Source organism: Oikopleura dioica, chromosome 2 (genome assembly GCF_907165135.1).
Source record: "Oikopleura dioica chromosome 2, OKI2018_I68_1.0, whole genome shotgun sequence".
NCBI lineage: Eukaryota > Metazoa > Chordata > Appendicularia > Copelata > Oikopleuridae > Oikopleura > Oikopleura dioica.
In genome coordinates, this window is record NC_137292.1 from 9,551,464 (window position 1) to 9,564,261 (window position 12,798).

At 38.6% G+C, this 12,798-nt stretch overlaps 3 protein-coding genes across 3 annotated transcripts in view; all 3 read right to left on the minus strand.

The window, feature by feature from the left end:
* Positions 1 to 12,798, minus strand: part of LOC145698886 (uncharacterized) — a 45,117-nt gene that overhangs the window by 16,768 nt on the left and 15,551 nt on the right. The window lies entirely within an intron of this gene.
* Positions 12 to 6,198, minus strand: LOC145698167 (putative mitochondrial tRNA-specific 2-thiouridylase 1). The gene is made up of 9 exons (XM_081775369.1): positions 6,116 to 6,198; positions 5,778 to 6,006; positions 5,379 to 5,411; positions 4,909 to 4,948; positions 4,144 to 4,212; positions 3,347 to 3,509; positions 2,627 to 2,660; positions 2,157 to 2,259; positions 12 to 247 (listed from the first exon to the last, which is right to left on the minus strand). The coding sequence occupies exons 1-9, from the start codon at positions 6,196 to 6,198 to the stop codon at positions 12 to 14; spliced, it is 990 nt and encodes a 329-aa protein (XP_081631495.1).
* Positions 6,234 to 7,455, minus strand: LOC145698888 (RNA cytidine acetyltransferase-like). The gene is made up of 4 exons (XM_081776122.1): positions 7,150 to 7,455; positions 6,912 to 7,034; positions 6,690 to 6,863; positions 6,234 to 6,461 (listed from the first exon to the last, which is right to left on the minus strand). The coding sequence occupies exons 1-4, from the start codon at positions 7,303 to 7,305 to the stop codon at positions 6,297 to 6,299; spliced, it is 618 nt and encodes a 205-aa protein (XP_081632248.1). The 5' UTR covers positions 7,306 to 7,455; the 3' UTR covers positions 6,234 to 6,296.

Here is a 12,798-nt window from a genome sequence, read left to right on the forward strand (position 1 = left end):
ATTGAGAAGAACTAAACCATTAAATGGCAATTAAATTTCAATTTCATAATCTGTTTTGGCATAACAATTCCTGGTATAACGGGCGATCGATGATATAATCTGACAAAAACGGACAATACATCGTCCTCAGTTATCTTCAAAAGTCCATCGACTGGGAGAGATAAGTCCATTAGCGTGAAATTATTCGTGAACAGGGCTGGATGATTTGTCCCCGAACACGTTAACACGTCGCCGTTCGGAGATTTATCTGCACAAGTGGGATCAAAAGACGACGTAAAAATGATGATTCAAAAAAGATGATTTTTATGCAAGGCAGGGAAATTCATATTTTGCATAATACTGCATTAGCTCAAATTGCTATGTTAACTAAGTACAAACATGCATATAAAACAAACAGCAGCTTGTTAGACTTCTCCAGGGCGAGAAAAATCGGCGCAAGTAGCAATTTAGAAAATTACAACATGGACGCAAAATCAGTTACCCACTAATGCCTCGAGTAAGCAAATGCAGGTGCTTCTCGTTCTCTTGAAACGGTTTTAGATGAGCTCCCCTTACGAAAAGCATTACTGGCTTTGATCGTGGATTAGCCGGATTCGGGAAGAGACGGAAATCTAAAGTTATTCTTCTTCAATCACTCGAAAGAAAAAACTGAGGGTCGGATCATTGAAATTGAGATACTCCTGGTCTTTTTATATGATTTTTTGGACGAAATGAGGGGAACCAGGAGTTCTCAATTACTACTAACTATACTTTCTTAGTCAGCAATTTTGATATTTGTCCACATTTTTGTTCTAAATCAGCGCGTTTTTTCGATGTTCTTGCACGTTCAATGCAAGATGGTTTTCTAGTGGCATGCTTCGATTGGCATTTTCAGCTATTCAGAGGAACAAGAAACATCTCAGGGTGGATTTTCACAAGCGCGCAGGCGGCGAATTCTTACGCGCTGAACAAAGTTGTAATATAAATACCAACTTGCTGAGCACGATCTTCTGCCGTTCATTTAAGCTAACTAGATTCATAAATTGGATGTTTCCACTGCGGAAATTCTTTAAGACAGACGTGAAAATGCTCCAACAAACTCTGCTCAAGAAGCAAGAATCAGCGAGTTTGACTAAAAGTGTCCAAGAAAGACTATCAGAATCTCTTAGCAGTCCTTGTTCAGGGTACTGATAAGGACCTTAGTGTTGATATGAGCATTTAATCGGCTTTCCGTGCGGCCGGTTGTTCGACAAGGACTGAGATACCGTGTCGAACGTGAAGGAAGAGAATCCTGTACTAGTGAAGGCGTGTTCCAAGTCTTGCAAATCGTATTTTGACCGAAGATAAATTATGACGCGGAAAAAGCTGATTAGTTTAACTCGAGAGCTAAAATGGTGAATGAGCGTCTTCCAACGAGAGAAGGAAGTAGATAAACTCATCGTATGAGCGATTATCCAGTAGCCGTTCTAGAGACATTTTAGAATCCTTCCTGCGCGATGATTTGATTAATAGAACTTTCATTTTTTGAACCATTTAAAATGAAAAAAAAAATACATCGGATTCAAAAAAGATAGTCTAGGTTAGAAGTGCGTGCATAAAAATGTCAAGAATTTTTCACTGAAATTGTGAATTCCGGAATTTGAATATCAAGAGCTCACAAGGCTCGGCCATTCCATCTCTCTGATAATTTAAAACTTGGGAGAAATCAAGAGTACAGGGCACTTTTGCCCGCACGTTTTTACTGCAGATGATGATCCACGTCCCTCGGAATCACATTAGACGAATCCAATAAAATTCACGAAATTAGCAGGCGGGTGATATTTGAAACCGAATCTGATTTTTACACCTTTCTAATCCCCTTGCTCAAATGATCAATGAGATTTGCCTTCCCTACCGTTCTAGCGGTTTTTATCTTTTTCTAGCGGTTCCCCCGGAAAAATTTTAAAAACAACTGTTTGTTCTGAAACATGCTCTACAAAGTTGACTCATTCAAAGGTGTCTTAAAGCAAGAAGTTACGAAAGATGAGTCCTAAGTCCGACCGATCCCCGAGTCTTGCTAAATCGCTCGGATCAAATCTATCTACCAAATAAAAGTCTAAGAGGCTTGGATCGTCGTATTAGTGGCTTGAAGATTGTATAACTTGCTGCTCGCACTGCGTCTGGCTTTTGATCCCCGACTACGACCGCAATTGGCCTCTTCCGATGGTTTCTCTCCTTCGTTTGAAACTTGGTCCGTTGGCCCACCGCAACGCCATAAATCGGAAACGCGCGCTTCCCTGTGTGGAAGTTTAACAAGTCGCATCCCTGTGCTTTTATTTCAGTAGTAAAATATTATTTTAACTGAACGAGGGTTGACTAATTCAATGTTCACTTTAGTTTGTGGCATGAACTTTATTGGAACTAAGATCATTATTTTAGCCATGTTCAGCTACTCGTAAGAAATTTAAGAAAGAAACGAATAACAGTACCAAGAATAAGATATTTTAACTTTTTTTAATGTTTCTCTCAACGGTTCGAATTTAAATTACCTGCTTCAGCTTATTTTTGTTAATTGTTCCCAATAGATGAACAACTCGACGAATTATTTTCTACAACCTCTAACACTAATTAACTCAATGTTCCAAGCGCTTGTTAGACTATTCACTAGAAATTTTCCACTGTCGATGTCGAAGATCTTCTTGCTGAGTCACGTGATGAGATTATTTGTTAACAAAACAGCTTATCTATCGCTAGAAATAATGTTTTGGCTCCTGTGGCAAGGCGGAGAAACAACATCGAATATTATCACAATTATTCTAAATGTGAGGCTTATTTTAGAGGATATGATGTCGCTTTAGAAGGACAGGATTCTTGCGACATGTGTACGCCGGCAACATACGACCCGAGTTGGGTTTTGAAGGGTGTGCTCACAATAATCAAATGCTCTCGACGCAGTAAATTTGCTTCATAAATACGCTTAGGTTAAATTCGTCTTAGTGCTTAGGATCGTTGATAAAACACTTCATCATTCGAAAGAGTAGAGCACTGTTTCATTTGGAGCGAATAATCTTAAGCCTGAGCAGCTCGAAATTCAGAGCTTGAACTATTGAAGATGCTTCTCTTAATTATCGAGACATCTTTAAAAAATAAGAGCAACGTGAGGAAGTAAAGCGATACAGAATCTCGGATATGATGTTCGTTGAAAATGCCTTTGAAGCTCTTAAGATTAACCCTGCTCAGTCATCTTCGCGGGTCTAGACACGCGTGGCATGGAGATATCTTTTGTCAGCGCTTGACCTGAACATTTTATCTGTATAGAAATGGAAAGGAAGAAAACGTTGCCACTGTTTTTCCTTTGTGTTTTTATAAAAGAAATCTCATCACGTTCCTGAAAGGGTCGAAAAGATAATCAGACAAGAAATCTGACATGCGTCGCTTCCCAATAAAACACACTCCCATGCTTTCTTTCTTCATCGCCAAGTCTCCAAGTCCATGTTCGGTCGCAATCGCTTTCACCACGTTTTTATTCAACGAGCCTAGAGGAAACTCCACTATATTCTGGGTGTTCACTTTGGTCAAATCCGAATTACTGTCACTTGTTCAGACAAGTGGAGAAAAATCGCTTACAACATTTTGAAAATTCTTTGGGCGCTTTACAGGAAATTCAGAACTAATCACTCGTACCAGATTTGAGCAAAATAACCATCAAATATAACATTACCGTGAGTTTGCCCAACATTTTCGCCAAAATGAGTAAATTACTGTTGTAGAAAAAATAAAGAAATGACCACTGCGAAAAATGATCAACATGCGTGATCAGAGCATGATGACATTTCTGTGGGTACTTATCGCTCCCAATGACAGTCATTTAACTTGGTGAGCACCCTAATCATTCTCGATCTGTGGCGCGCTAAGCCGTGAGAGATAGAACGTTTGGTCTTTGAGTGAATCGATGGATGGTGGGTTCGCAAATAAGCCCCTTCGTAGAAGAAGAGCATCTAATGTGGAATGTCTCCTAATTGACACTGCTCCCTTCCGACGAATTTTCGCTTGACTCTTTCTGACTCAGAAAGTATTAAAACTATGCTAATGCACGAGCGTGATTATAGACGACGCTGACGAGCATTATTATGTCTAACCACTGCTAATTGGAATGACTTTAATTTAAAAACATTGCGAACCCACTTCTTGCTGTGGCAATCAGTTTCTGACCTCCCGGTTTCGCCTTCCTCAGACTCGCATAATGCCCCGTCGCTTATAGAGAGGACGCCACTTGATCAGTTTTTGCCTCCCTGTATAAAAAAGTGAACATTTTCGAATTCTTATTCGAGGGAATCGTAAGGACAAGGAATTTCTAGTACTTTGGGTGTTCGCTAGTTGGTAATTAGCGGGCTGAGTAAGATACTTATCGCAGTCATGAATGGACCGATTGCGGACATGTAAAAAAGGCACCCTCTGCAATCAATTCAAGAGACATCTGACTCAGAAAAAATTATGACGGATGAGTTTCTGCTCAATTTTTCGCAAAACGAGCTTTTTAATTCTCTTTTTATCGTGGGCATTAATATGATATAATTATATCCTTGTTTCGCCAGTATTTAACTTGTAAGTCCCTGGTCTTTCCGGAGATACTGCATAAATTCGAATTACGAGAATGAAAAGCAGCCATGATGATAGCAAAATATCCTTCCGTTGTAAAATGATATCAGAAGAGAAAGTTTGGTTGCTAAATTTGCACTTTGAATTCAACTTGACCAAAATTACATGCCCATCGACCGAGTAATTCCAGCTCCTTAACTTTAACGAGGCAAATTTTGAAATTTTGCGACCTAAAGCCATTTACTCATATAATTGCGGATATCCGTCACTAGAAGTTCATGTTTCAAAAACATAATTATTTTCGATTTCCGATCAGGAGTGGTATTTTACCACAAATAGTTCGTCCCGTCCCGAATCGATCAAAATTAATTTGATTCTTTGCTAAATGTGAGTTGGACATAATTGAAGAAAGAATGAGTTTTTGTTGTACCTGATTACAGTTGTCCACTTCTCTCAAAGCAATTTGAGCAAATTTAATTAATAAATTAATAAGTAAAACTCTTTTCACTGAGGATTCCTCAGAAAATTAAATAGCGAACCTTACGTTGAAATAATCATTATCCAATTAAACATTGTTATTTTCTAAATTATTTTTTTTTTCAAACGAAACCAAAAAATAATATTTAAAGATCTGTAACGTGTCTTTCCCTGTTTTTCATCAAAACAAAATCCGAATATTAAATTGTGTCCAAAATAAACTCTGTATTAAAATTTTTAAAAGGAAAATGATCCACTTACAAGAAACATCAATTTTGGCAATAAATTTAATTTCGCAGCGTACAAGTCGACGAAAAAAAAGTCCAACCCGTTCCTTTCTTCAGCATCGCATCAAATTTAATCCGCTCATTGCATAGCTTTGTTAGGAATGCAAATTCCTGCCCTTCTAAAAACCAGAAGATACATACACACAGGCAGCACCTGATCGCAACAGCGCTAATCCTACTTTGAATTCGTTTAAAAATTTCAAAAAGAAGGAGCTGCGCGACGCGCTACTTCTCGGAAATTTGCATATCGGGCCTTGGACGTCGAGTTATTTAATAGAACCTTTATGAATTCGATTTTTCGCACCCTCGTGGAACTTGTCTGTGTTAACGGTTTCGCGTAAATTAGTCACGTGACAATTTTACATGTTTTAGAGATGACTTTAAGTGGCATGCAAAGCCGCTAGTGAAAACCTGTCAAAGGAAATCAGCATAAACTTATGACTCAATAACTCTTTCCTGATCGATATTAAAGCTACTGGCATTCTGTGTGCTTTCCAAAAAGGGTTCAAAAACTTCTGTCCAATATTCTTTCACACAGTTGAGTTCAACAAGCTCGATTTTAAGATGATCAGCGACAGCTCTGGCTGATTCAAAGTCCGCATCTGCCTGGCAAACTCCAAGCTCATCCTTGCCATCCCAATTTCGGGAGTGAACTCCAACAACCTCATGTCCCCGTTGCTTCATTCTTGGATAAGAGACAGTCGCTAGCCCTTTAATAATAAAAATTGCTCAAGCGCAAATGGTAGCCAATTATTATCTATCGAAAAAGAAAGAATCTCAGTCCTAGCTTGAGCAAAATCGCTGCAACTGCGGAATCAACACCACCCGACAATGCAACAGCAACACGCAATTTTCTCAATGAAACGAAGCGCATCATTCTAATCCAAATTGGCGTGTCACTGTCTTTGTATTTTCAACCGCACAAGCGTATTTTTGCTTTATTAACAAAAACAAAGCTTTGCAGGAAATTCACTTTCAGGCTCTCTTCTTCTTTCGTTTTCCATCTGGCGTTTTTCCGCCTTTGCGCTTCACCGGAGCATCTCCATTTTCAGCCTTTTTCTCCACTCGTTCTCGTCCGATAGAAATGTTCGCTACTGATTTTCGCGTTGACAATTCTTGCGACCAGTCGTTGTCATTTCCCTGGAAATAATATTTAGAATTGTTTCGAATTAAATCTTTTCTATTCGAAAATTTCGAAATGGACAATTTGGAAATTTTGAAATAATAAAATAAGCGCGAGCGTCATCGTTATTTAAGCTTATATATTCTTCAATAAAACTTATCTCAAGTTTATATAATCATGTCATTAATTTTTAAAGAAAACAGCTTGCTGGAATCAACAAGGAGAACCCAGTTTTCAACTCTTACTTTAATTTTATACTGCTGCAGTGCCTTGACCAATTCTTGCTTCTCCTTGGCCTGCTCTTCCTTGATTTTCGCTGCTTCTTCGTCCAGCACCGCATCGATTGCTCCTTCGTCTCCTTCTTCGATTTCCAGGTTCACCTTGGACTGTGGCAGATTAAGTTCTGCCTCAGCCTTGATCTAAATTATCAAACACTGATTCTTTGTTATTACAATTTTTGGTAATACCGTCTCTAATCTTTTGACTTCTTCGTTTATTCTAATAATAGCGCGCTTGAAATGACCCAGGATTTGACTTGAAGGCATCGGTGGTAGTTGAGAGGTAAGGCTGATTTCCGACAGCTCATCCACCTTACGAAACAGTTTATGTAATGTATTCCATGCATAAATTATGCAGCGTAATGAAAGGTTAAAGATACTTATCCGCTAAATAAAGCAGCGAATCGATTGTTATTAAAATAATTACCGATTTGTATTGAAGCCCAAGCGCGACTAAAATCGCTTTCTGCTGCACAGAGAGTCCCTTGATTGTGATTTCTCCGGTAAAAATCATCTTGACAATCTGCGGCAGGATATCAACAATCAAATGATAATCGACAACTCCTTTTCCATACAGCTCCATTCGCTCCAGGTCGTACGCAGTGAAATAGGTTTTCAAAAGACGCAATGATTCCGCATCTTCGGAGCTGGATTTACGACTGGTTTCGAGGATCTGCAAAGCCACAGCTGGCGAAAATCGACGAAATTCATAGCCGAGCAGCGAGGCGAATCGCCGACTCGATTCGGTTTATTATATTTGAAAAAGAGCAGAGTTTTTGTCCATATCATAATTGCGATAAAAGCTTGTTTATCATAAAGCCGTTCCTGAAATCATCCTGGAATCCTCTCAGGTACGCTCCAGAGCCTCGGATTGATTTTAAAAACACAGTAGAATGCTCCCCAGTTGTATCGTTTGCGTTTTGACGCATGTAAACTGCCCTAAAAAGTTCATGAGTAAATAAAATTCATCGAGAATTTAAACAAGGACGCTTTTGATCGATATTTCTTATTCCGAGAAAAAGCCCTCGTCAAATATTTTTATGAGTTCTTTGGCTCTTTTTTAAAAAGAGATTCTTCGAAGTTCTTTTATTCATAATCACATTCGTCTTCCTTCTTTTAATGGCTGCCGAAAATCGAAGGTACTGTTCGAAGACAAAGTGTAACGAGGGCAAATTGATTATCGATAGCGTCATTTGACTGAGAGGGGTCAATATTTTTCTAGCACATTAATAAAACCTGGAGTAATAAGAGAAGAGGATTCTGAAGACATCATGCCCTCGATGACCTCAGATGGTGGTAACGACTGTGCCAAGATGGGTCATTCTAAGTCTGCAGCTTCCCTCGAGGGTCAAGCCAGCGGATAGTTGCGCCAGAATGACGTAACACACTCCTAATCCTATTTTTCACAAAAAGACCTCTCGTTAGACACTCACATTATTTCGCGAAAAACGAAGTCTGTTGAAAATCCCTTTTCGGGGAGGAAGGACAATCGATAAAGAAGAGCAAATTCGAGAAAAATTTTTATATCGAGATTCGTAATCGTGAAGCGCCATCGAATCGGAGAGGACAGAAGTTTATGTAATATTTTTGTAAGTAGATAAACTCATCGTATGAGCGATTATCCAGTAGCCGTTCTAGAGACATTTTAGAATCCTTCCTGCGCGATGATTTGATTAATAGAACTTTCATTTTTTGAACCATTTAAAATGAAAAAAAAAATACATCGGATTCAAAAAAGATAGTCTAGGTTAGAAGTGCGTGCATAAAAATGTCAAGAATTTTTCACTGAAATTGTGAATTCCGGAATTTGAATATCAAGAGCTCACAAGGCTCGGCCATTCCATCTCTCTGATAATTTAAAACTTGGGAGAAATCAAGAGTACAGGGCACTTTTGCCCGCACGTTTTTACTGCAGATGATGATCCACGTCCCTCGGAATCACATTAGACGAATCCAATAAAATTCACGAAATTAGCAGGCGGGTGATATTTGAAACCGAATCTGATTTTTACACCTTTCTAATCCCCTTGCTCAAATGATCAATGAGATTTGCCTTCCCTACCGTTCTAGCGGTTTTTATCTTTTTCTAGCGGTTCCCCCGGAAAAATTTTAAAAACAACTGTTTGTTCTGAAACATGCTCTACAAAGTTGACTCATTCAAAGGTGTCTTAAAGCAAGAAGTTACGAAAGATGAGTCCTAAGTCCGACCGATCCCCGAGTCTTGCTTAATCGCTCGGATCAAATCTATCTACCAAATAAAAGTCTAAGAGGCTTGGATCGTCGTATTAGTGGCTTGAAGATTGTATAACTTGCTGCTCGCACTGCGTCTGGCTTTTGATCCCCGACTACGACCGCAATTGGCCTCTTCCGATGGTTTCTCTCCTTCGTTTGAAACTTGGTCCGTTGGCCCACCGCAACGCCATAAATCGGAAACGCGCGCTTCCCTGTGTGGAAGTTTAACAAGTCGCATCCCTGTGCTTTTATTTCAGTAGTAAAATATTATTTTAACTGAACGAGGGTTGACTAATTCAATGTTCACTTTAGTTTGTGGCATGAACTTTATTGGAACTAAGATCATTATTTTAGCCATGTTCAGCTACTCGTAAGAAATTTAAGAAAGAAACGAATAACAGTACCAAGAATAAGATATTTTAACTTTTTTTAATGTTTCTCTCAACGGTTCGAATTTAAATTACCTGCTTCAGCTTATTTTTGTTAATTGTTCCCAATAGATGAACAACTCGACGAATTATTTTCTACAACCTCTAACACTAATTAACTCAATGTTCCAAGCGCTTGTTAGACTATTCACTAGAAATTTTCCACTGTCGATGTCGAAGATCTTCTTGCTGAGTCACGTGATGAGATTATTTGTTAACAAAACAGCTTATCTATCGCTAGAAATAATGTTTTGGCTCCTGTGGCAAGGCGGAGAAACAACATCGAATATTATCACAATTATTCTAAATGTGAGGCTTATTTTAGAGGATATGATGTCGCTTTAGAAGGACAGGATTCTTGCGACATGTGTACGCCGGCAACATACGACCCGAGTTGGGTTTTGAAGGGTGTGCTCACAATAATCAAATGCTCTCGACGCAGTAAATTTGCTTCATAAATACGCTTAGGTTAAATTCGTCTTAGTGCTTAGGATCGTTGATAAAACACTTCATCATTCGAAAGAGTAGAGCACTGTTTCATTTGGAGCGAATAATCTTAAGCCTGAGCAGCTCGAAATTCAGAGCTTGAACTATTGAAGATGCTTCTCTTAATTATCGAGACATCTTTAAAAAATAAGAGCAACGTGAGGAAGTAAAGCGATACAGAATCTCGGATATGATGTTCGTTGAAAATGCCTTTGAAGCTCTTAAGATTAACCCTGCTCAGTCATCTTCGCGGGTCTAGACACGCGTGGCATGGAGATATCTTTTGTCAGCGCTTGACCTGAACATTTTATCTGTATAGAAATGGAAAGGAAGAAAACGTTGCCACTGTTTTTCCTTTGTGTTTTTATAAAAGAAATCTCATCACGTTCCTGAAAGGGTCGAAAAGATAATCAGACAAGAAATCTGACATGCGTCGCTTCCCAATAAAACACACTCCCATGCTTTCTTTCTTCATCGCCAAGTCTCCAAGTCCATGTTCGGTCGCAATCGCTTTCACCACGTTTTTATTCAACGAGCCTAGAGGAAACTCCACTATATTCTGGGTGTTCACTTTGGTCAAATCCGAATTACTGTCACTTGTTCAGACAAGTGGAGAAAAATCGCTTACAACATTTTGAAAATTCTTTGGGCGCTTTACAGGAAATTCAGAACTAATCACTCGTACCAGATTTGAGCAAAATAACCATCAAATATAACATTACCGTGAGTTTGCCCAACATTTTCGCCAAAATGAGTAAATTACTGTTGTAGAAAAAATAAAGAAATGACCACTGCGAAAAATGATCAACATGCGTGATCAGAGCATGATGACATTTCTGTGGGTACTTATCGCTCCCAATGACAGTCATTTAACTTGGTGAGCACCCTAATCATTCTCGATCTGTGGCGCGCTAAGCCGTGAGAGATAGAACGTTTGGTCTTTGAGTGAATCGATGGATGGTGGGTTCGCAAATAAGCCCCTTCGTAGAAGAAGAGCATCTAATGTGGAATGTCTCCTAATTGACACTGCTCCCTTCCGACGAATTTTCGCTTGACTCTTTCTGACTCAGAAAGTATTAAAACTATGCTAATGCACGAGCGTGATTATAGACGACGCTGACGAGCATTATTATGTCTAACCACTGCTAATTGGAATGACTTTAATTTAAAAACATTGCGAACCCACTTCTTGCTGTGGCAATCAGTTTCTGACCTCCCGGTTTCGCCTTCCTCAGACTCGCATAATGCCCCGTCGCTTATAGAGAGGACGCCACTTGATCAGTTTTTGCCTCCCTGTATAAAAAAGTGAACATTTTCGAATTCTTATTCGAGGGAATCGTAAGGACAAGGAATTTCTAGTACTTTGGGTGTTCGCTAGTTGGTAATTAGCGGGCTGAGTAAGATACTTATCGCAGTCATGAATGGACCGATTGCGGACATGTAAAAAAGGCACCCTCTGCAATCAATTCAAGAGACATCTGACTCAGAAAAAAATTATGACGGATGAGTTTCTGCTCAATTTTTTCGCAAAACGAGCTTTTTTAATTCTCTCTTTTTTATCGTGGGCATTAATATGATATAATTATATCCTTGTTTCGCCAGTATTTAACTTGTAAGTCCCTGGTCTTTCCGGAGATACTGCATAAATTCGAATTACGAGAATGAAAAGCAGCCATGATGATAGCAAAATATCCTTCCGTTGTAAAATGATATCAGAAGAGAAAGTTTGGTTGCTAAATTTGCACTTTGAATTCAACTTGACCAAAATTACATGCCCATCGACCGAGTAATTCCAGCTCCTTAACTTTAACGAGGCAAATTTTGAAATTTTGCGACCTAAAGCCATTTACTCATATAATTGCGGATATCCGTCACTAGAAGTTCATGTTTCAAAAACATAATTATTTTCGATTTCCGATCAGGAGTGGTATTTTACCACAAATAGTTCGTCCCGTCCCGAATCGATCAAAATTAATTTGATTCTTTGCTAAATGTGAGTTGGACATAATTGAAGAAAGAATGAGTTTTTGTTGTACCTGATTACAGTTGTCCACTTCTCTCAAAGCAATTTGAGCAAATTTAATTAATAAATTAATAAGTAAAACTCTTTTCACTGAGGATTCCTCAGAAAATTAAATAGCGAACCTTACGTTGAAATAATCATTATCCAATTAAACATTGTTATTTTCTAAATTATTTTTTTTTTCAAACGAAACCAAAAAATAATATTTAAAGATCTGTAACGTGTCTTTCCCTGTTTTTCATCAAAACAAAATCCGAATATTAAATTGTGTCCAAAATAAACTCTGTATTAAAATTTTTAAAAGGAAAATGATCCACTTACAAGAAACATCAATTTTGGCAATAAATTTAATTTCGCAGCGTACAAGTCGACGAAAAAAAAGTCCAACCCGTTCCTTTCTTCAGCATCGCATCAAATTTAATCCGCTCATTGCATAGCTTTGTTAGGAATGCAAATTCCTGCCCTTCTAAAAACCAGAAGATACATACACACAGGCAGCACCTGATCGCAACAGCGCTAATCCTACTTTGAATTCGTTTAAAAATTTCAAAAAGAAGGAGCTGCGCGACGCGCTACTTCTCGGAAATTTGCATATCGGGCCTTGGACGTCGAGTTATTTAATAGAACCTTTATGAATTCGATTTTTCGCACCCTCGTGGAACTTGTCTGTGTTAACGGTTTCGCGTAAATTAGTCACGTGACAATTTTACATGTTTTAGAGATGACTTTAAGTGGCATGCAAAGCCGCTAGTGAAAACCTGTCAAAGGAAATCAGCATAAACTTATGACTCAATAACTCTTTCCTGATCGATATTAAAGCTACTGGCATTCTGTGTGCTTTCCAAAAAGGGTTCAAAAACTTCTGTCCAATATTCTTTCACACAGTTGAGTTCAACAAGCTCGATTT

What these genes read in the sequence shown, in the direction of transcription:
- LOC145698167 (XM_081775369.1), bottom strand. Translation starts at nt 6,198, where the DNA reads ATGATGCGCTTCGTTTCATTGAGAAAATTGCGTGTTGCTGTTGCATTG. An exon ending in GTAGCTTTAATATCGATCAG is followed by an intron (nt 5,412 to 5,777) that starts GAAAGAGTTATT and finishes TTCCTAACAAAG; the next exon opens with CTATGCAATGAGCGGATTAA. An exon ending in GGATTAAATTTGATGCGATG is followed by an intron (nt 4,949 to 5,378) that starts CTGAAGAAAGGA and finishes ATTATGTCCAAC; the next exon opens with TCACATTTAGCAAAGAATCA.
- LOC145698888 (XM_081776122.1), bottom strand. Translation starts at nt 7,305, where the DNA reads ATGGAGCTGTATGGAAAAGGAGTTGTCGATTATCATTTGATTGTTGAT. An exon ending in AAGTCAAAAGATTAGAGACG is followed by an intron (nt 6,864 to 6,911) that starts GTATTACCAAAA and finishes TTGATAATTTAG; the next exon opens with ATCAAGGCTGAGGCAGAACT. An exon ending in TGCAGCAGTATAAAATTAAA is followed by an intron (nt 6,462 to 6,689) that starts GTAAGAGTTGAA and finishes TATTATTTCCAG; the next exon opens with GGAAATGACAACGACTGGTC.